General features: G+C 53.9%; 1 protein-coding gene across 4 annotated transcripts; it reads left to right on the top strand.

The window, feature by feature from the left end:
- The first annotated feature begins 372 nt into the window (after window positions 1-372).
- OCRL (OCRL inositol polyphosphate-5-phosphatase) lies at window positions 373-21,978 on the top strand. Of its 4 annotated transcripts, none has more exons than XM_059483122.1 (24): window positions 373-480; window positions 572-651; window positions 1,115-1,194; window positions 2,037-2,075; window positions 2,530-2,637; window positions 2,710-2,793; window positions 3,102-3,222; window positions 3,311-3,472; window positions 4,359-4,460; window positions 4,868-4,982; window positions 6,779-6,895; window positions 7,026-7,216; window positions 8,226-8,337; window positions 9,772-9,881; window positions 10,815-10,950; window positions 12,180-12,290; window positions 12,596-12,761; window positions 12,955-13,190; window positions 16,582-16,605; window positions 18,798-18,917; window positions 19,151-19,235; window positions 19,671-19,798; window positions 20,361-20,472; window positions 20,574-21,978. In XM_059483122.1, exons 1-24 carry the CDS (start codon window positions 448-450, stop codon window positions 20,696-20,698), a joined length of 2,697 nt encoding a protein of 898 aa, XP_059339105.1. In that variant the 5' UTR covers window positions 373-447; the 3' UTR covers window positions 20,699-21,978. The 4 variants fall into 4 exon arrangements, with proteins under 4 accessions (XP_059339105.1, XP_059339104.1, XP_059339106.1 ...); XM_059483121.1 differs by having other exon boundaries at window positions 2,527-2,637; XM_059483123.1 differs by lacking the exon at window positions 16,582-16,605 and having other exon boundaries at window positions 2,527-2,637.
- The last annotated feature ends 194 nt before the right edge of the window (window positions 21,979-22,172 follow it).

Here is a 22,172-nt window from a genome sequence, read left to right as displayed (position 1 = left end):
CTCCTCTTCCGCCACCGCCGCCTCTCCCAGCCCAGGAGCGGCCATGCTGCCAGCGCTGCCGCCCTGCGCTTTGAACCCGGCCCTTCCCGGCCTGCACCGCGCCACATGTAAATCAGCAGCGCCTGCAGCCAATCAACGCCGGGGACGGGAGGAAATGGGCGGGGTCGAGCGCTGCTCCCGGTCTGGGGCAATACCCGGACGGACGCCGGTCCCGGCTGCTCCATTCCCGCCGCGCGGTGGGAAGTGAGCTGCGGGACATCCAGGGGAACCCGGCAGATCCACAGGTCTCCCGCCCCCGGTGCGCTCCCGGTTCCTGCCGCGCAATTGGCGCACGTCACGGGCACGGGCGGTGGGGTCCTCCCGCCAGCAGGGGGCGCGGCGGCGGCGGGCGCTGCTTTGCTCCGCGCCCGTGCCCAGCGCGGAGTCGCCGGGAGACCGAGCGCCGCCATGGAGGCGCGCGCCGCGGGCTGCGGCCTGCTTGTATCCAGCGGGCGCGAGGGGCCGGGCGGGCGGGGGGCAGCGGTGGGGCGGGGCAGGCCGGTGACCGGAGGTTTCCTTAACTACGGCGCAGAGCGTTGCTGGCACGGAGGTGCTGGCCGGGCGGCGGGAGCCGTGCGTGCTCGGCCTGGAGCGGCGGGCCGGCCGCTACGGGTGAGTGCGAGCGTGGCGGGGCCCGGCTCACCTCGGTCGGTACCGCCGCGGCGGGGCCGGGGCGGGACTCGCCGTGCCCGTGCACGGCTCGGTTCTTCGCCGAGCGGCCGCAGCCGTCGTGACTCTGGGGATCCCTGCGTGCTCCCCCGGCGGGCTCCCCTCACCCTGCGGGCTCGGACCCGCGGCACCGGCGCTGCGGAGGTGCCTTCCCGACTGCCCGGTGCTCCTCCGGCAGCCAGAGCCGCTCCATCCCGGTGTTGGCCCTGCCCCGTGGCACGGAGAGTTCAGCAGCTCTTACTTCTTCCCCGGGGTATCCGCGTCCTGCACGGTCTCACCTTCGTTGCCTTTTTCCTCCTCCTGCCCCAGAAGTTTAACGATAAAAATCAAACAGTGTCTCTGTATACGCAGCTTCCGTTTGTGTGCGTGGCTGCCGGGTTTTTATAAGCCTTCCTTCTGTCTGCAGGGTCGTTATTCGCTCCCAGGAGAAAGAAAACTCTGATCCGGATTATATTCCCATCAATAGCCGTTTTAAATGTGTGCAAGGTATTGACTGCTGGGGGGAAGGTTGAGAATCCCCTGCTGTTCATCCTCAAACCTTCAATCTAATGGTGTTTCCTGACCTGTCTCCTGAGGCACAGCAGATTGAATCCTTTCCTTGTGAAACAGCAAGTCACATTTAATGGCATCCCCTTGTTCCTCATCCAAGCAAGTTGTCATTCCATGTCAGCATGCACTTGTGAGGAACTTGGCTGGCTCCAGTGCGTGTTGGGCTTGGCATCACACAGAGCCAACACATGCAGAACCTGGTTTCAGGGTCTGGAATTTGGTGTCTGTCTCTCAGAGTCTCCGCTAAGCCAAGAGTGGGTAGCTGTTGCCTTTTCCTGCATGTTTACATCTAAACTTCCTACAGTCTAGCAAGCTCTCAGCATCCCACCTGTTGGATGAGGAAGGGTTTTAGGCCTTGTCTTGGAAGAACTTAAATAGCAACAAGTGACCCTGGGGCGAATCCTTGTGAGGAGTAAAAGTCCTTTTTTCTGTATTTGCTCATTCCCTTGTGTGCAGCTCAGGGATGTTCTGTCCCAGGTCTTGCTCTGTAGAGAAGCTCTGAAGTTCCTTGTCAAGTTGGTCTTTCCCAAAGTAGCTGCACGGATGGGGAAAAACCATCCAGGTGTATGAGAACTGTGTGGTGGGAATCTCCCTGGGACACTTGTTGGGAGGTGACTGTCCAGGTTCTCTCTGCCAGAACCGTTAGGAGTGTACAGATGTAAATGAGAGCTCTCTGTTCCTGTCAGGACTCTCTCATGGCTGGTAGTGTAATTAGATGAGTCCTCAATTACTGCAGCATCCAGCGTCAGCTCTACTGATCCTGCCTTTCTCTTTTCTAGAGGCAGAAGAGACTCTGCTGATTGATATAGCTACAAACAGTAAGTTTCATAAGGGCAGTGGTGTAGCTAAAGATCCTGTCAGGGAACAGCCACTGGTGCTTGTTTTGCCTTCCAGTCTTCCCCCAGGCTCTGTGTTTGTCCTCTGCTCAAACAGGATGGTTTTCCCTCTGATATTATCATCTGGCTGTGTCATGACATTCATGACACATGGGACAGGACATTGCCATGACAGACAAGGTTTGAAATGCAAATGGTCGAAATGTCTCAAGTTTTTCTTTGTGCTTTTAGAGCTCTTTGCAAAATTGCAGTAGGGAGGATTCCTAAAGCCAGGAGAATGTGCTGGGGATACTCCAAGCAGGGTGGGGGGACCTCAGAAGCGCAGGGAGGGTAACTTAGGTGCAGGTTTCCATCACAAACAGCATCTCGAAGCTGGGTGGGAAGCCTGGGGGCTCTGAGGCAGCCTGGGCTGACTCAGTGAGTGTGTTTGAAGCAGGCTGCAAGGTCAGGATCCAGGGTGAGGCAGCACCAGAGCGGCTCTTCGAGATCCCTGACGAGGAGCGCTGCTTGGGGTTCCTGTCAGAAGTGCAGAGCATACAGGAAGGTGAGCAGAGTTGCCCCTGTGCGTGTGAAATCCTCTGCCAGCAGTTTTTGACAGGGATGGGGTTTTTTCCAGCCCACCTGAAAGCATCTCTTCCTGAACCTAAGGACTCAGCCATTTGGCACCAGGTGGAGAAGAGCCTCACAGGTCTGTCTCCAGGTACAGTTGGCTTTCGGGGCCTGTGCAGTGCTGGGGTGCCCAGGGTAGGAGCTGGGTCTGGCCACGCTTCCTTGTCTGTTAATTCCTTCCTGAGTGCTATTTTCACCCTTGGTTTGTGCATGTTAAGCTCCTTCCTGCCTTGCCTTGTGGTTAGTGCCCCTTTCTCCCATTTCCAGGGTCACACAGTTGATGTATTCCTACTGTCATTTGGTTTTTTGCTTTCTGTGAAGTTACATTTTTTCCCTTCTTGATCTGAGCTCTTTCAGGTTGTTTCTCAGGGTGTTTTTCTTGGATTTTTTTCATTACAGGAGCTCTGGGGTTTGAGGATGACTTCAACACGCTGAGCCTAGAAGAGAAAAGGAACATGCAGAACCACCAGACGGGATCTCGACGGGAACCCCCACCTCCTCCTGTCCCTCACAATAAGCAGTAAGTAATGTAGGGGATCTGTTCCCTTTTTTACTTTTCTTCCTAGACAGCAGAACTAGTTCTAGTGCTGCTCTTGCTTCCTTCCTAGATTTCACAGAGAGAGAGAAGGCGCATCCAGAGACCAGCCCAAGGTGACAAACACGATGCGCAAGATGTTTTTGCCCAGCACACAGTCAGGGCAGAGAGAGGGACTCATCAAACATGTGCTGGCCAAGAGGGAGAAGGCCTACATCAACCTGCACAACTTCAGGTGAGAGCTGGGAGGGAAGGACAGAGCTGTGGGATCTCTCCTTTGAGCCTGGATCTCACCCAGATTGGACCCTGGCAGCTGGTGATGGGTTGCAGCTCAGGTGGCCAGTGAGGATGGTACAACCAGAAGTCTTGTGTCCATGGAGCAGCTGCTGCTTTTGTGTTATCTCTGTGTATGTCAGATCTCCTGAGCCTTGGTAAGGCTGGAGCAGATTGGCAGAAAGAGTGAAGACAGATGTCCCACCATAGTGTCGTGGTGTTGCCCCTCGTGATGTGATGTTAAAAGAGCCAGATGTTTGCTGGTGGAATGCCCTACTCCACTCTGAGAGCAGTGTCACTGGGAGGGAGCCAAGCCTGGGAGAATCTTTGAGGAGCAGCTGAGGGAGCAGGGAAGCCTCAGCCTCGAGAAGAGGAGGCTCAGGGCGACTTTCTGGCTCTCCCCAACTCCCTGACAGGAGGGGGCAGCCAGGGGGGTCGGGCTCTGCTCCCAGGGAGCAAGGGAGAGTACAAAAGGAAATGGCCTCAGACTGCACCAGGAAAGGTTCAGGTTGGACACCAGGAGGAATTTCTTCACGGGAAGGTGGTCAGGCATTGGCAGGGGCTGCCCAGGGAGGTCTGGAGTCCCCATCTCTGGAGGTGTGCAGGGAATGCCTGGACATGGCACTCAGAGCTCTGGGCTGGGTGACAAGGTGGGGACTGGACACAGCTTGGACTCAATGATCCTGGAGGTCTTTTCCAGCCTCAGTGATTCTATGACTTTGAGTTCCCCCATGGCAGTCATTGCTCCATGCAGGGACAGCTCATGGTGCATGCTTCCAGCCAGAACACTGCTGTGCTGCTGTGGTTTGCATTGTGTTTTTAACAGCTCAGCTGTGTTTGTGTTGTAGGTTCTTTGTGGGTACATGGAATGTGAATGGGCAGTCTCCTGACAGCTTCTTGAGCCCATGGCTGGTGTATGACATGGAGCCTCCAGACTTCTACTGCATCGGGTGAGCAGCTGGGGGGATCCAGGAGGGCTGGGTTGGATTTAGGTTGCTGTCATGCTCTCAGAGGCTGCACAGAGCTGAGCTGTGTCACACAGGGTCTGTCTGAGGGCAGAAAGCCATTGGATGAGGCAGAGGATCAGGCTGAACAAAGCTAGCATGACAATAGATTTTCCTGGAGGTATCTGCAGAGCTCGCTCCTTGTCCTCTGCCTAAAGTGGTGTTTCTCAGGGAAGGGGTTGCTGGGAGTTTGGGGTAGGATCTCAAAGGCACATGGGGAAATTCTACTGCTTTATTTAGCAGGTGGCCATAAAGAGCTGTTCCTCCAAGGGCTGTTGTTGGAGGTTTCACATTTCTGTAGGAAGAGGAGGATGTGCAGGAAGGCTGGAGGTGCTAAGCTCTTGGGTTTCCAGGTTCCAGGAGCTGGACCTCAGCACGGAGGCTTTTTTCTACCTTGATTCTACGAAGGAACAGGAGTGGCTGTCTGCTGTGGAGAGGTCCCTGCACCCTAAGGCCAAATACAAGAAAGTGAGTTGTGCTCAGTGGCATGGGGGCTTGTCATGGAGCTGATATGATGGGAAGGAAGGAAAAAGGAAAAGAGCTTCCCTTTTCCTCCCTGTCCAAGGAGCAAGGCTTGGAGAAACCAAGTGTGATACTGGGCATGTGCATGCCTGGGCATCTGTCAGATGTGTCAAATTAAATCTGGAGAGTCTGTTTCTGCACCACAGCTGTAAGAAATATTGTCCTTTGAAGTAGAAATTTGTAAAGCTGGGGACCACAATACCTTTATCAAATAGGAGATAGGTGTAAGGGAAGCAGCAGGTTCAAATTCTCTACCTATATTACCTTCTCATCCTGTACTATAGAAGCCAGGTGTGTCCTGTGCTGGTAAATTAAGTGAATATATTTTCTCTGAAGGAATGGGATGATTTATGAAGTGAAATCTTTTGGATGCTGCTGCCTTGAGTCAGAGTTGCTTCAGCTGTGGCAGCAGGACTTTGTTCTGGCTGGTTTAGAGCAAGACACTCTATCTTTTATCTCTGCTATGACAAACCTTTCTGCTGCAGGGACCAGTCCTGAATACATGAATGGGTTTCTCTTTCTTTCTTCCTTAGCCTGTGTGTTTGCTGTCACACCCCATCCTGCTTGCTGTGAGCAGATGTTACAGGAAATGAAACAGGGAATAGAGTATCTTGCTGAGCTGAGACCTATCAAGGGGAGCCAGGACTCAGGGTCTGAACTGCAGAGGTTCCTGCTCCCTCTCCTCCCTTTGCTTCACTTTAGTTTTGGGTGAATTTCTCCCACTGTAGTGAAAGGGAGAGTGCAGGATAGGGCTGCAGGAGGGGGAAGTGGCTGAAGCTGTAGATAAGGCTTGTGGTCACCTGCAAATTCTGCTCCTGCAGAGCACACCAGGTGCTGGGCCCCTGCAGCCAAATTCTCTGCTCTCAGCTTCGTTCCTCACTCCATAGACTTAATCCCAACACATGTGAATGTTTCTGTGCATAGAGGTGAGCATGCAGACTGTGCTCAAGCAGGTGAGGCCTTGTCATTGTTTCAGAGTGGTGATGCCACTGTTTCACAGGGATGGTACCACTGTTTTGGAGGTGCAGGAAGGTCACAGCCTGGGCAGTGTTGGCTTAGCACACGTAAAAGATCAGCAGCAGACCTGAGATCCCCATTGGGACAGGGCACATGAGCACGGTGTTAGCCTCTGTGGGCTGAGCTCTGTGGGAGCAGATATCTGCTCAGATCCAGAGAGGCCCTGGGCTTAAGGGAACAAGTATTTCCTGAGAATGAGTCAGTCTATGCAGCTCAGAGATGCTTTTTGCTACCCCATACATCAGGCACGTCTGCCTCAGGGAAATAGGAGCATCTCTGTCCATTCCCCTCTGCACTGGAGTCTGCAGTAAGCCAAGGTGGGCTCTGACTCCCACTGCATCTGCAGCCTCAGGACAGCCCCAGCCCTGGGCCTGGCTGGAGCACTCTGTTTGTGTTGGCTAGAGCACGGCAAGGGCTGAGCCCCGAGTCACAAACTTGCTGGGCATTTATTCAGTTTCTCATTGCCCACCCTGCTCTAGGGAGGGACCAGAGTAGGGAATGCAGTGGGCTCAGCACTGCTGGCAGCTCCTGGGCAGAAACAGATGGACCCCAAGAACCTTGCTGTTCAGGACAAGAGACCCTTTGGGTTCTGTTGTTGCAATTAGGGATTGAGTAGAGAACATGAGGAACGGGGAGAGCCAGAACAGCAGAGCATCAGGCAGAGCAGATCAGAACTGCATTCCCGCTGCCTCTCTGGGAATTCAGGATCCCATTTATTTTTGCAGGTGCAAATGGTCCGCCTGGTTGGGATGATGTTGCTCATATTTGCTAAGAAGGATCATCTGAGCAATATCAGAGAGATTGTGACAGAGTCTGTGGGTACAGGAGTCATGGGAAAGATGGTGAGTCACCAAGGCCAGCTTGTTGCTTCCCTGTGTCCGTGCAAGAAGTGGCACAGTCTGGTCTGGTTCACCTGTGCCATCCCAGTCCCTCACCTGCCACCCACTCCCCACTGGTCCCTCCTGTCCCTAGGGCAACAAGGGTGGTGTGGCCATCAGGTTCATGTTCTACAACACCACGTTCTGTGTTGTCAACTCCCACCTGGCTGCCCACGTGGAGGACTTTGAGCGTCGAAACCAGGACTACAAGGACATCTGTGCCCGGATGAGCTTCCTGATCCCCAGCTCAGACTGCCTGTCTGAGCTCAACATCATGAAGCACGAGTGAGTTGTACCCTTTGGCAGTGGTGTTGAGTAACCCCAGTCAAGTCAGAACTGCAGCAACAGGAGGTTTCATGTAGATAAGTTTTCTGGCTTAATAAAAAATGTGAAATCCTATGGGCTGTGGTGTGCTGCAGCTCCTGCAGACAGACTGGTCACCTCCTTGTTGCAGTGCCTTATGCACCTGTGCCCAGTGTCCCTCTCCTTGTGTTTGTGTATAACTTCTTTTTCAGCAGGCCTAAACAGAATACAAATGGTTGGTATTCCTGTAATTAATACTTAAACCATTTAAAAACCAAAAATGTAGAGTGGATTAGTACAGGAAAAAACCTTACAATATTAGATTATCCTTGATAATCCACTAATGGAAATGTTGAGGTTTGACTATAAACAGGAAGAGCTTTGGTACTAGCAAGGGGTTTAAATTTTAATCTTTAAAGGAAACCTTTATGGAGTGAAGAGTGCATCCCATGAGTCCTTCTGTAGCTGCTGATAGCAAGAAGGCTGTAGGCCTGTTTGGAAGACTGGAGAGGAGCCGGGTGGGAGCAGGTGCTGGTGAGAGGTGGCTGATTGCAGGGATGGGAAACAATGTCTAAAAGGTTGTAACCACCAGGACCCTGATTCTGCTCTTGCTAATTCTGTGTCAGTCGGTCTTGGCTCAGTAGGTGGTGCAGCAGTTGCCTGCTCTGGTTGAAGGAAAGGCAGTGAAAAACCAACAGGTAAAAGCAGGGTGTAATGAGGGATAACCCTGCAGATGCCTCACCTGTCCTGCTGGCTGACAGGCTGACTTTGCTTAGTGAGCTCCACCATGACTCTCTTCTTAATATGAGAAGAGCCTCAACACCAGCTGGATTTTGTGTGAACAGTGGTCTTGCTTCATTAGAGTCAGTGCTGTTCTCTTGGAGCAACCTGGGAGAGTGGAAGGTGTGCCTGCCCAGCTGGTACAAGATGAGGTTTAAGCTCATTTCCAAACCAGACCATTCCATGATTGTTTGTGTATCTTTGTTTGCAGTGTTGTTATCTGGCTGGGAGACCTGAACTACAGGCTGTGTCTGCTGGATGCCAGTGAAGTGAAGAATCTCATCAGCAAGAACGAACTTCAGAAACTGCTGACTTATGACCAGGTCAGTGAACTCGCTCACATTCACCCCATCCCTGGGAGGTCATCTTGGTTTGGGAGGTGCCTCTGCTAGGGAGGAGCTGGCAGACGTGGAGCTGGGGATGGGGTTGGAGCACAGATCTGATGAGGAGCAGCTGCAGGGGCTCAGCCTGGAGAAAAGAAGGCTCAGGGGGACCTTCTCGCTCTCTACAGCTCCCTCAGAGGACAGGTCAGGGTTGGTCTCTTCTCCCAGGTAACAACTGGGAGGACAAGAGGAAATGGCCTCAAGTTGTGCCAGGAGAGGTTCAGGTTGGATATTAGGAAAAATTTTTTTAATGGAAAATGCTGTCCAGCCATGGTACAGACTGCCCAGGGCAGTGATGTCCCCATTCCTGGAGGGATTTAACAGACATGTAGAGGTGGCACGTGGGGACATAGGTTAGGTGGGGCCTTGACAGTGCTGGAGGAACCATTCGACTCAATGGTTTTGGAGGGCTTTTCCAACCTACATAATTCCATTGCACACTGCAATAAGGGTCTGGACACAGACATAGACACTGGACCCTGACAGAGCTCTGGGTGTGCTGGTTGCAACATCCCCCTAACAAAACCAAATTGTCCATACTGGGGTAACTGGGTAACTTGGGCAGTCACTGTGTAAGTGAGTCTGTGTCTTAGTGCAGGAGTTCCCTCCACAAGCTGAACACAAGCATTTGTAACAGCAACAAAAGCTGCTGTGATCAGTGTTGTGAAAGAGGTATTGATTTGGAGCCCAAATCTGCTCAGCCAGTTTGACCTGAATTCTGTGCTGTCGCCTTCCCTGCTCGGCCCTTCCCTGCAGCACACGGAAGGTGGTGGCAGGTCCCTTTCAGGGGAAGGGTTTCACCTGGGAACCATGAACAGCAGTGGTGCAGTGTCACCTCTGACACAGTTTAACAATAAATTTGGTTGGTTGTCCTCTGTAGCTCATTTTTGCTGTACTACAGAGCTTTGTTCAGGAAACAGCCGTAGCTTAGGTCTTACTGAGGAAAACATCCAGAAGAGGAAAGGAGCAAAGGAGGGTGGTGTCAGGTTGTCAGGCAAGTACAATCCTGGAGGCTCTTGCTAAAATGATTGGTAGGGAGCAATTAATGATGGCAATCCTAAGCCTGAAAACTGATGAAAGCATTAGTAATTAATATTTCCCTTAACTCCTGCTCGATGCTGCCTGCATGGTCTGGTGAGCAGTATGATGCTCATTTGTACTGGGTCTGTTTGGGAAACTTTCCACTTGTGTGTTAAAGGTGTGAGGTCTGAGAGGCAGTTTGGGGTTGTCTGTGAATCCCACAGAATGGCCACAGGCCACGGTTGCTCTGCCTGTAGATCTGCTCTCTAACACTGCTGTGGCAAGGGAGGGTTTCTTGGGTTTGGTTTGGTTTGTTTTTTTTTTTTCTTTTTAAAGCTTTTTTTTCTGCTTTAGCTGAATATTCAGCGCACTCAGAAGAAAGCATTTGCAGATTTCATGGAGGGAGATATTAAATTCATCCCCACGTATAAATATGACTCTAAAACAGATCGCTGGGACTCCAGGTACATTGGCTGCAACAGGGTGTATTTACCTATGGCATGAAACACATTTTCTCACAAAATTTGATTTCCTGCTTCTTAGAACTGTGCATACTTGTCAGTGTTATGTTTGGCCTTCCTTTCTTTCCTGCTTTCTGCAATAAGCAGCCCCTGTGTACATTGAGCAGGCACATCCCTTAAACCTCTGTAGCTGCTGATCCCACTGGATGAAGGCAGGTGAAATGTGAGCTCAGGTGACCCTGCACTGGGGCCTTTTTCTATGACCAGGGACAGGCAAACAGTATAAAAAAGGAATTGAAGAGCTAAGGAAACAGGCTCTCTGAGTCACCCTGTCCCCTGACTTGCACACCCACAGGGTGGCTGCACTGTGATAGCAGCTGTGGTTCCTGCTTGGTGCCTCCCACAGACATGGCTGCATCTGCTGCAGGGGCTGCTCCAAAGGGAGAAACTCCCAAGAAGGACTTTCAAACCATGTAGTGATTGAACTTGACTTGCCATGTGTATGAATCACCACAGTAATTAATCTGAAGAAGGATAACCCAGGATTCAGGCTTCACAACATAATAGTAGTCACTGAGTAGACTTTCTGGAGTGGAAGCAATAAGCCATGGGTTGGATTGTCAGCAGAAAGGTCAGGCAGCACAAGAAAGTCATGTAGCTTAGGTCACAGCACACATGGGTTCAGGCTGTGGTGGGCTTGACTGAGGGTTATTTTGTTTCCTGGTGCTGGAAAGGATGGGAATTTTATCTGCTGTATTGGGAAAGGGGGAGAGAGCAGAAGAAGTAACAGAATTAAAGTTGGGGTAAGTGATAGGAGTTCATGCCATCACTGCTGTGATGATGCGGGTGGAGGGAGCTGCCTTGTTGGGAAGAGGAACAGCTCGGATGGCTTGATAGGATTGTTGGATTGCCCTGGTAACCTGTTTTTCTTTGTAGTGGTAAGTGTCGTGTGCCAGCGTGGTGTGATCGGATCCTTTGGAGAGGAGGGGACATCAGTCAGCTCCGGTACTGCAGCCACATGGAGCTCAAGACCAGTGACCACAAGCCTGTCAGCGCCCTGTTCCGCATCGGGGTGGGTTTGTGTGTTTGTTGGGCAGGATCCCAGCGCTGCCAGGCATTCCAGGCATTGCTGTGGGAGGCGGTGACAGAGTCAGGGCAGCTCTGCTAAGGCTGTTGCAAGAGGACACATGAGCCCAGCTGAGGTGTGCCCGCTGTGGGGGCGCTGCATCTGGCAGCACGGGAATGCCTGAGTCCTGCTGTTCCCTCCTCCACATGGAGACACAACAGCAGCCTGGACCTGGCTATACCTGCGTCGGATGTGTCACCTGGTTCACACCTGGATGGCTTCAGTGGAGGGTGACAGCAAATTCAGGTTTTTTGGCACAGCAAATGAGGACACTCCATGTCCATTTTTGCTGCCTCCTGCTCCCTGGTGGCTCAGGTCACAGAATGGATCAGGTTGGAAGCAACCACAGTGGGTTGTTGGGTCCCATCTCCCTGCTCCAGCAGGGCCATCCTAGAGCACATGGCACAGGATTGTGTCCAGGCAGTTCTGGACTTTCTCCATTGAGGGAGATTTCACAGCCTCTCTGGGAAATCAATTTCAGTGCTCTGTCACCCACACAGTGAAGTTGTTCTTCCTCACATTCAGGTGAAACGTCTTGGGATCAGTTCCTGCCCATGCCTCTTGTGCCATTGCTGGGCCCCACAGAGTAGAGGCTGGGCCCTGCTCTGAGCCCTCCCTGCAGTCAGGAACAGACAGAGCCCCTCTCAGCTGTCTCCTCTTTAGGGTGAACAGCCCCAGCCCCCTCAGCCTTTCCCTGTAAGGGAGATGCTCCAGGCACTTTAGCATCTCTGTAGTTTTTGCTGGCCCCACTCCAGGGGCTCCATGTCTCTCCTGTACTGGGGAACCCAGAACCAGACATAGCACTTCAGGTGTGCCTCACCTGCGCTGAGTGGAATAGGCTGAGTCTATTTAAAGAAAGGCTTTTCTCCTTTCCCTCTGGACAATCACAAGGAGTGCTGCAGCATGCCATTGTTGTCTCACAGAGGTTGCCTCCAGTTGTCTCTCAGTTGTGTGACCAGTGGCCAGACAGACCCTGGTAACACCTGCAGGGTGAAATCTGTGTAAAGTTTTAGATGCAGCTTGGGACTGCGCACATGTGTGTGAACTCTCTCAGCCTTGCAGCTACAGAAGCAAGTGCTTAGAGAAATAATTCTCTTCTGCAGCTCAGTCATGATCAAGAGAGTTCCTGTGAAGGCCAGTCAGAAGTTTTGTTGAGTGTTTTTTGTGTCCCACAGGTGAAGGTTGTGGATGAGCAGAAGTATCGGAAGCTGTTTGAAGACATTGTTCGTATAATGGACAGGATGGAGAATGACTTTCTTCCTTCACTAGAGCTGAGCAGGAGAGAGGTGAGGATGAAACTGGGATCACTGTCTCTGCCCAAACACAGCAACCTTCAAAGTGCCAGAACTTCTTTCAAAGACCTTGTTTCAATTAACTGGATTATAGAAAACTGAGCTCTATCCTTTATCTTATGGTCAGGAATTGGGTTAGCGAGGACATGTTGTCTTGGCTCTTTGGCAGGATTTGTGTGAGGAATTCTGCATTAGATGGGCTCCTCTCAGCCTCAGGGGGCCAGTGCAGAGTCTGTGGAGGGCTGGCCATGGGCCATATACTGGCCACTAATATCACTTTATTTCTTTTTGCTCTACAGTTCGAGTTTGAGAACGTGAAGTTCCGTCAGCTGCAGAAACAGAAGTTCCAGATTACCAATAATGGGCAAGTCACCTGTCACTTCTCCTTCATCCCAAAGCTCAATGATAGCCACTACTGCAAGCCATGGCTTCGGGCTGAGCCTTGTGAAGGTTACCTGGAGCCAGGTGAGTGTAGTGCTGTAGACCCCCCCATCCCATCTCCATTCAGTCCTTCCTGTCTTTCCTGTGTCCCACCTTCCTTGCCATCAGTCTTGTCTGTCTTTTCTGTTGTGGCCTTTGTCCCTTGCACTGTATGTTTGTCCCCATCATCCCTTTTGGAGAGTGTCTGTGTGTTCTTGAGCACTGCAGTGTGTTGCAGATGAGAGCACAGAGATCTCCCTGGACGTTTACGTCAGCAAGGACTCAGTCACCCTGCTGAACTCTGGCGAGGATAAAATTGAGGATATTCTTGTCCTGCACCTGGACCGAGGGAAGGACTATTTCCTGACCATCAGTGGGACCTACCTGCCCAGCTGCTTTGGCACTTCGCTCGAGGCCTTGTGCCGGATGAAGCGACCCATCCGAGAAGTTCCAGTCACCAAACTCATAGACCTGGTGAGTTCTGAAGTGGCTCTTCTAACCCGGAGAAGCCTGATTCCCTCCTGATTGCTCCCAAAAGCAGGAGCAGTACCTGCAGGTCAGGTTGTATGTGCTGGCTCAGAGATGAGTGACTTCACAGAGCTTGAGGTGCTCTTCTATTCTCCCTGCCTACCACAGCCAGGGGTTTTGACAGCCTGTACTTTATCCCTTTTTTCTCAGGGGGATCTGAATATTGTTTGATGGGATGAAAAAGTGATCCCAGCACCTCATGTTGGTGTTACTGGTGCTGGCAGGCTCAGCTGGGTGGCACTGCAGTGTCATAAGAGATGTGATTAGGGTCCTCTCATCCAAGGTATATGGGCTTCTTTTGCTTTGGTGAGTGCCTTGGAGGCCTTTTCCTTCTGGATACGTTCCCACTGCTCAGGGCAAGAGCAAGCAGAAGGACCAAAGTGTGGGGTGTGGGGTGCTGAAGGACACAGCTCAGCAGATGAGCAATGTCACAGCCTCTCTGGCCATTTCCTCCCACACCAACCGCAGTGAGAGATAATGCCTCGGGTGAGAGGTAGCTCATCAGGGAGAGATCTCTCTGTGGTGCAGCAAACTGTTCCTCTTCCCAGCCTATGCCAGCCCCCAGCATCAGTTTTCCTTCTCCCACAGCTCATTGTGTGCATGGGAGAGGGTGCAGTGGTGCCCTAGTCACCTCTTGTTTTTTGGGTACTCTCAGCTGTTTCTGGGGTTGTCCCATTTTGGGGATGTAATTCTGATTTCCAGGCTGGTTTCATTCATCTCTCCTTACTGCCTTACCTGGCCATGTTCCAGTGAGGTGCAGCAGCTCCTCAGTGTGCCAGTTCATGTCCCCATTCTTGTTCAGGCAGGAGAGTCCTTTCTTTCTTTCCACCTGAAAGCTCAGCCCCATTGTTTGAGGCTCTCTACCATGTGATATCTTTCCTCTCCTCTCCTATCTCACAGTCTCACCCTTACATGAGGGGCTTTTTGTCCAGTAAGCTGCTGCTTTTCCACCTCCGTAGATTTGCCAGCCTCCACTCCCGTTGTTTCCACATTTTCTTATCCCTTCAGCAGTTGTCCAGTGCCTCTCCCTGCCTCTTCCAGTTCCCATCTTTTATTGTAGGTATCTACTTTTCTCACAAGTCCAATATACAGAGGAGTCTATTTTATATGAGAATTTTGACTTTTTAACACACTAATCAGGCTAGGCAGGATGCAGGTGGCAAGATACAGTGTTTGCCTCCTCAGGTCAAGCAACCGATCCAGGCTTCAGGCTCCTCAGATTTCTGAGGATTTGGTTATTGTCAGTCTTGTTCTAGAACTGGGTCTAGAACATTTCACTGGCCTCATTTGCTTTTCTACCTGCTTTTTCTAGCTCAGCACCAACTTCTTGCTTGATAGAGAGGAATTTGGGCCCAGGCTCTTGGCTCTGCCCTCACAGAACACACTGTTAGATTTGTACGAGTCCACTGAGGCTTCTTCTCCTTCCATCTATAGATTTCCTTCTCCTGCTACTCAGTGAAACATCTAGAAATAAAGCAGGCAAAACAGTCAGCAAGGAGCACCTGCTCCAGTGTCTGCAGCAGGGACACAGCTCTCCTTATGGGCATGGGGGCATATTTTAAGTTTTTTAGTTCTGATTTTACCTGTGAGCTGAGAAATCCTTGGAATCAGACCAAGCTGAGCACTTACTGCCTGGGCCAGTGGTGCTGGGGCTGCCTGCCCTGCAAGCTGGAGCATTTGGGTGCAGTTCCCTGAGTTTTGGTGCTGCTCAGGCTCTGTGAGGCTGGCAGTGTGTGTGCATTAAGAACCTTCTTCACTTACATGGGCTCATCCTTCACTGGACCAAACATCTTCCTCAGCCTGGCTAGACTTTTTCTGTCTGTTTCAGTGGAGAGAGGTCTGGAGATCCAGTCTCTGAGGGGCTGAGGTAGGTGGGTGCAGGATAGCACCGTGCAGGTGGGAGTTTGTCTGGGAATGGCTTTCCTGGTTCTCCAAGGAGGGAGATGCTGACATGGCTGCTGTCACTTGAGCACCTCTCCTTTGGGATTTCAGTATTAGTGTCTCATCCTTGATCATTTCTTGGAATGCTATTTTGGGTTTTAAAAAGCCTATTGAAGAACCCCTGTCAGGGGCAGGTGAGTCTTGTGGAGCAGATCGTGCCAAAGGCTCAACATTAGGGAGAAATTGTTCCCTGAAAGCGTGGGGAGGCCCTGGCACTGTTTGCCCAGAGCTGCCCAATTCCCTGCCAGGTTGGAAGGGGCTTGGAGCAACCTGGGATAGTGGAAGATGTCCCTGCCCATGACAGGAGAGTGGAATGAGATGAACTTTAAGGTCCCTCCCAACCCAAACCACTCTGTGATTCTGTGGAGAGATGAGCAGCCAGGCTCAGGCTGGGGGATGAGGTGGACATGACTCACCCGTTACAAAATGTGCAGGTGGCTGTCTGCCCTCCCAAACCTGAGAGTGTGTCCCTCCCCCTGTGCCTCAGGAGAGAAACCTGTGCCAGCTCTGTTGGAAGCAAGCTGTTCTCAGGAAGAGGACAGTCTGTTGTGGCTCTGTTAGAATTCAGGCAGGCTCCAGAGGAAGCAGGCACTGCAGAAGCCACAGGGGACCCTGAGATGCTCCTCCCTCCTGGTGTCCCAGTGCCCTGGGAGCTGCAGCTGCTCCCAGCTCAGCCTGGGAATGCGCTGGGGCTGTTCCCACCCCAAAAGGTCAATCTGCCAGGACTCAGCATGGACAGCCTGCTTCTGTTTCCTCCTGCAGACCTATGAGCAGTGTCCAGCCGGCCCTGGCTCTACAGGGATGGCTGTTTGGGGATGCTGAGGGCTTGACTGTGCTGCCAGAGGGCTTGGCACGCTCCTCTCTGTGCAATGCTAATGCTCTTAGGCTGCAGCAGCAGCAGCCGGGTTTGAGCACAAACCCTCATTTCCCTGACTGTACCGAAAGCTGCTTAGGGGCCCTGTGAGCTCCACAGCTGCCACACACTCAGAAACACAGATTTAGCCTAGGGAACGTTTTATGTCTGGCCTGGTCACAAGGCAAGATGGCTGAAATAATGTAGGGACAGTGATTGTGACTAGGGAACTTCTTCTTGGTGGATGCATCTCACCTGCCCATGGCCCAGCCAGTGAAGAGTGCTGTCTAAGCCCCTTGGAGGGCTTTCCAGAAATCCTGATGAGGCTGTGCATCATATGAGCAGGATTGTTGTTAATTGGCAGGCAAATCTCTCACCACAGGTTTAACTTTGGCCGTGTCAGCAAAATGTGTGAAGGACCTGGTGTTCAGTGGGTTCTTGTAATGCAAATTAGGCTTCTGTTTAATCACAAGAGTTGATCCGAGAGTGCTTTCTCCCTCTTAACCACACTTTTTCCTCTCCTCTCTTTGCTGCTGCTCTCAGGAAGAAGACAGCTTCTTAGAAAAGGTAACACGAGCAATTGCTGCTTGGCAGTCCGCTTCTCAGTGGTGTGTTTGTAAAGAATGGGAGCTTTTCCCTTGTTTTCTGTGGCAGAGGGAAGGGGAGGGGAGCACAGAGGGGACACGGCTGCCAGCAAAGCTTCTTAGCACAGCTGTGGGCTGGATGAGGGCATGGAGAAGCATAGAGTGACCCCAGAGCCAAGCCCAACTGCAATGTTGAAGCTCATCAAATTTGCTTTGGGAGGAAAAAAATTACTTTCTTGATCCTAACAGCAGTGCTGGATATTGCCAAAAAAGACTGGCAGCCTTTGACATACATCTGACCATGAGGAGGGATTCACCACAGCATCCTCTCAGACCTGTGAGAAGAGGGCTGGAGGAGGAAACTCGGGTCTTTTGTTCCTTCCATCTGGTTGTGTCCCTGTGGAGGCCGAGGGGGGGCCTTGTGCAGGAGGTGGATGTTTCTGTGCCTCCCCAAGCAGTGGAGCTGGGACTGCTGCTCTGATGGCCACAATGCCCGAGTGGGATCACTGCTTCCCTTGGCACCCATGCTTGGTGCTGGAGCCAAGCAAGGAAAACTTCCCTGGGAGAGCAAGTGGGAGATGCTGGGGATGGTCATTAACTCTCCCTGTGCTGGCTCTGACATTTGTAACTTGTTCGAGCTGGTTCTGCACCGGCTTCCCAGTCTGGGGGAGTTGTTCATCTCTGGGCTGTCAGCACAGTGGCAGAGCACAACAGGAGAGGGAAGGAATGTTTCCTCTCCAAGAGGGGATCAAGCTCGGGTGTTCATGAAGCTCACATACTCCCTCCTGGCAGAGGAGAAGGGAGGAGTTTTGATTTTTGGGAGCATCTTGCCGTGGGAAGGACGAGGCGTGCCTCCCTTCCTCACACGCGGCAGGAGAGGGCGCTCGGGGCCCGGCCAAGGCGCGCCCGCCTCCTCCCCCTGCTCCTCCTTCTCTTCCTTCTCGTCTGCCCCGAGGCGCCTGGAGCCTTCTCCTCTTCTCTGAACACCTGGGATCCCCTGTAGGGGGGTCTCCACAGCTCCCCCAGTCATGCAAAGGGCTGCTCCAGCGCTTGGCTCCAGTGATGCCCTGACAGGGGAGTTCTGTAGAAGAGCCTCAGCCTGGGAAGAGTGTCCGCAGACCTGGGAGAAGGTCTGCAGCTCTCCCCCCTTCCCTTTTAGAGGAATTCTGTAATGCTCTTGCCTGACATGCTGCTGCCCAACCATGCCAGTGCATGTGGCTGAGCGATGCAGCTGTGCAGCCGGGACTCCTCATCTGCTGGCAGGGTCAGAGCTGGTGCTGTGCAGGGCAGAGCTGTGCTGTGTGGCAGCTGGGGCTACTGCCCGTGTCACCTGGGCTTGTGTCAGCTTGGTGTGTCTCTGGGCATAGCAGGGAAGCCGCCCCTGGCTGCTGTCAGTGGCTGTGTGTGCTGCAGGGACAGCCATGGCAGTCTTGCCTCAGCTGGTGTGGGGTGCTTTCTGTGTGGCTTTTGGACTCCTCTGCTGGTGGCGGGGTGGTGTTTCTGCTTGTGCTCGTTCCTGGGTGCTTTGGGAGTGCTGGGCATGGCTTCCTCCTTGGAAGTCACAGGAATGTGAGTGATCATGAAGTGAGAGTAAAATCAAGCCAAGGACGTGGATCCGGTTAAAGCTTGGTGTGATGGAGACATTTGAGCCATGGAGCACGTCAGCTGCTCCACAGGAATAAGCAGGAACTGTGACAGTGGTGGCCTGCACTCAGTGAGAGCTCTCCTTGGGAAAATGGAGGAAGAAGCTTCAGGAGTCAGGACAGTTGCAGAGCGCTGGGAGCAGCCGTGGCTGGAGCACCCGGGGCAGGGAAGGCGTGGGCTGGGTGGGGACAGGGCTGGGCTCCCCACACAGGGACTGGCTGGGTCCCAGCCTCTGCTGGCTGCAGGGTGGGAGCTGGGATGGGGCCGGGGCACCGTGGGCAGCCAGAGGCACCTCCTGGGGGTCTGAGGGGGCTGGGGCTGCTGGAGAGACCGGGCAGGTTGTTCCATGGGGCAGCAGAAGGGAGAGGAGCCAGGACCTGTGGGGCAATGGCTGTTGCTGTGGAAGTGATTCAGGGCTGGAGCACCCCAGGGTGCTGCTGCTTCCCTGTCCCCGCTTTCCCTACCAGTGACTAAGGGAGTGAGGCAGAAGGGGCTGAGGTTTCCTTGAGCCCTTGTGTGCTTTCTCCCCAGGAGAAATCCATCCTGCAGATGGGCTCCCTGGACAGTGAGGAAGCAAGTGAGGTGCCACTGCAGGTGCCAAAGGAGATCTGGCTCTTGGTGGACCATCTATTCAAGCATGCCCTCCACCAGGTGAGAGGGAGGGTGAGGGAGGGGGCCTCTGCCACACTGGAGCTCTCCTGGTGGCCTGGTTCCTCACACACACCTGGTGATCAGCTCCAGTTTGGTGTTTACAGGGCAAGGCTTTTCCCTGTGCTCAAAGCACTGGCTGGGTGTCCCAGGGTTCACCATTCACTGGGAGTCACCATGTGCCTCAGCCTTTGTGGGGAAAGTGACTTACTCCATCCCTGTGCTGTTTTTGACAGGAGGACCTGTTCCAGACTCCAGGCATGCAGGAAGAGCTGGAGCAGATCATTGACTGCCTGGACACCAGCATTCCCGAGACAATCCGTATCCTTCCGTGATGGATCTCAGCTCTGCTGGGACAGTTCACTCTCGGGAGAGCTTGTCTGTCACCTTTACCTGGCAGGGTTCCTGGCAGGGATGGGCTCCCCCTGGGCCCCCCACAACCTCTCTCAAAGTTCAATCTGTGCTGGCCAAAGCAGCCGGGAGCTCTGGAAGCTTCTGCAGGGCTGTGCCAAGTGCAGGAGCTGGGGTACTGAAGAGCATGGTCTGGAGAAGAAGCTGATGGAGCAGGGGGCTTCTGTGCAGCCAGAGGGTGGGAAATGCAGTGCAGGGTTTTTCATGGGTGGGGGACAGTGGAGGAGAAGGAGGAGGAGGAGAGGTTAGACAGGCAGGGAACTTGTGTGACCTCCTGTGAGATGAGCATCTGGGGAGGGAGGGGATCTCTGTGCTCAGCATGGCCCTTGATTCCCAGCCCTCCAGCGGGCAGTAATCACTCTGTGGCTGAAGCTCTCCTCATCTTCCTGGAGGCTCTGCCAGAGCCTGTGATCTGCTATGAGCTGTACCAGCGCTGCCTGGAGGGGTCCCACAGCAGCCGGCTGTGCCGACAGGTGCGTCTGCTGCCAGCTCAGGGCAGCTCCTGCTGCCGTGGGCTGTGCCATGCCTCTGGGCCTGCCTGGGCCCTGCTCCCTGCCTGGGGGCCCACAGTGGCTCTGGGAGAGGGGGCAGCTCTTCCAGAGGGACCCCAAGTGAGCCCTGTCTTACCCTGAGCACATGGGGAACGGGGAGAGGCCAAGCCACTCCTGGTCCTGAGGGCTTCAGCACCTGCTCAGAGCTACAGTTCCTGTCCTTCATGGAGGGCTGTGCATGGCTCTTAACAGCTGGTGGGGCAGCAGGCCAGGTCAAGCATGTCCCTGAGCAGAGGGGGAAGTTTTGGGGCAGTGAGAGCTGAGATCCAACTGGAAACAAGCAGGAAGCAGCCACAGGGCACTGGGGACTTTTTCCTGGTGACACAGCTTTCCTTGAAGCAGTGTCACCAGGAGCCACAGCCCACAAGTGCCATCAGTACTAGGCTGCAGCTGTGGGTAAGTTGCTGTGGAACCCGGAGTGCCACACATAGCCAGGCTGCAGCAGTGGGAGCTGGGAGAGCTTCCTGACACCATTTCCTTGCAGGTGATCCTACAGCTGCCGAGCTGCCACCGCAACGTGTTTCGGTACCTGATGTCCTTCCTGCGGGAGCTGCTCAAGTACTCGGAGGACAACAACGTCAGTGCTACCATGATCGGTGAGTGTGGTTTCTCTGCGGCCCTCGCTCCATCCCAGCCTCTTCTGTGCCTCCCAAGGTCTTTGTTCCTCACCAGTGACTGATTTTACCTGCCTCCACAGCTGCCCTGTTCTCCAGCCTCCTCCTGCGCCCTCCGCCCAACCTGATGGCCAGGCAGAGCCAGCAGGATCGCCAGCGTGCCATCAACTTCCTCTACAGCTTCCTGCTCAGCGGGGACGAGGAGTGACTCGTGCCGTGTGCCAAAGGCGGGCCCGCGCTCCGGCCGGGCCTCTGACAGCTGCGAGGGGTAAAGGCTCGAAGCTCTCCAAGTGCCGTGTTTACAGTGGGAAGGGACAGTTCCCCCTCCTTGCCACGCCATGCCCCACGCTGCAGAGGACCTGCACGCTCATTGCACTGCCATCCACCTCTGGAGCCTCCGGCTTCCCCTGGGAGCCAGGTGGATCTGTTGATACCCGAGCACTGTGCCAGCGCCCATCGTCCCGTGGCAGTATCACCAGTTCCCAGGTCACGCTTCTCTCTGTGTCACCTCCATCTCCCGAGAGCTGCTGTAGAGGAAGGTGGGGATGGCTGGTGCTCTTGGAGGCCGTGGCACTCTGCGTCCCTCCAGTGCCAGGTATGTGTGCTGGTGTGTACATCACCCCAGACTGCTGTGGGACGTGTGCCACCCTCTGCCACACAGCCGTGCCAGCCCCGATGCCATCACTGTGCTATGGACCGTGCTGACCCAGGAAGGTTGTTTGGACATTTGGCCTCTCCCCTTCAGCATGGCCTTTCCCCTCTCCCCTCCCTCCCAGGACACAGGGCCTCAGCACACAAGTCTGTCCCTGCACCCCCCACTCTGCCCTCACTTTCCTCTCCCTTCCCTGCCCCAGCTTCCCCCAGGGACACAGGATGGTGGGTGGCTCGCAGTGACCAGGGTCAGGTAGAGCCATGAGCTGCCCTCTGCTCCCCCTGGGCTGTCCTGTGCATTTGGAGCAGGATGGGACCCCTGTCCCTCTCGCCCAGCTTACAGTGTGGGGCTAGGACAGGCTGGGTCACCAGGTGCTTCTAGATGGAGTCCGTTGTCTCCTTCCTGGGGTGCTAGCACAGGGTGTGGGTTTTGGGGGAGTGAAAGGAGCCACAAATGCTCCTCAGGGGCCAGAGAAGCAGCTGGGGGGGCTGTGCATGGGAGCTGCTGTGCAAGGGTCACACAGCTGGCTGAGGAGACAGCCCTGGGGCTGGTAACTGAGGGTGCAAGAGTGGCCTGTCCCACTGAAACACTAAGGCCTGTGGGGCCATGTGGCCTCAGGTGCGGGAGGCCAAAGACAAGGGGAGGAGGTTGTGGTCACAGAGCCCCTGCTGGTGCCTGGGCTTAGCCCAGGGTATCATGTGGCCCTGTGGTCCCCATGCACTGGCCGAGCTGCTGCAGGCTCCCCTCCCTTTTGCCTTTTTCTTATCCTTAAAATTTTTAAATTACATAATTTATTGGGAAACTGTTCGTTCCAAATAAACCTTCATTGTGCAAGGCCTGGGGGCTGTGCAGGGCACACCTGCCATTCCTCATGTAGTTCTGCACTGTCATAGAGCCCTGCCTGGAGCTCCAGGCTCACTCTGGGGACAGCTGAGGGCTGGGCTCTCCCCCAGCCACTTCAAGAGTGTGCTGGGCACAGCTGGAGACAGTGGCAGAAGGTCCCATGCCACTGGTTCCTGCTGGTTGAGCT

This window comes from Ammospiza nelsoni, chromosome 15 (genome assembly GCF_027579445.1).
Source record: "Ammospiza nelsoni isolate bAmmNel1 chromosome 15, bAmmNel1.pri, whole genome shotgun sequence".
Classification (NCBI taxonomy): Eukaryota; Metazoa; Chordata; class Aves; order Passeriformes; family Passerellidae; genus Ammospiza; species Ammospiza nelsoni.
The sequence above is the reverse complement of the archived record's forward strand: the minus strand, read 5'-3'. Positions and strand labels throughout refer to the sequence as shown.

Excerpts from the sequence above, each read along its gene's own strand:
- OCRL (XM_059483121.1), top strand. The coding sequence starts at position 448 with ATGGAGGCGCGCGCCGCGGGCTGCGGCCTGCTT. Across the intron at positions 4,461-4,867 it reads CCAGACTTCTACTGCATCGG|GTTCCAGGAGCTGGACCTCA; the intron begins GTGAGCAGCTGG and ends TTGGGTTTCCAG. Across the intron at positions 8,338-9,771 it reads AACTGCTGACTTATGACCAG|CTGAATATTCAGCGCACTCA; the intron begins GTCAGTGAACTC and ends TTTCTGCTTTAG.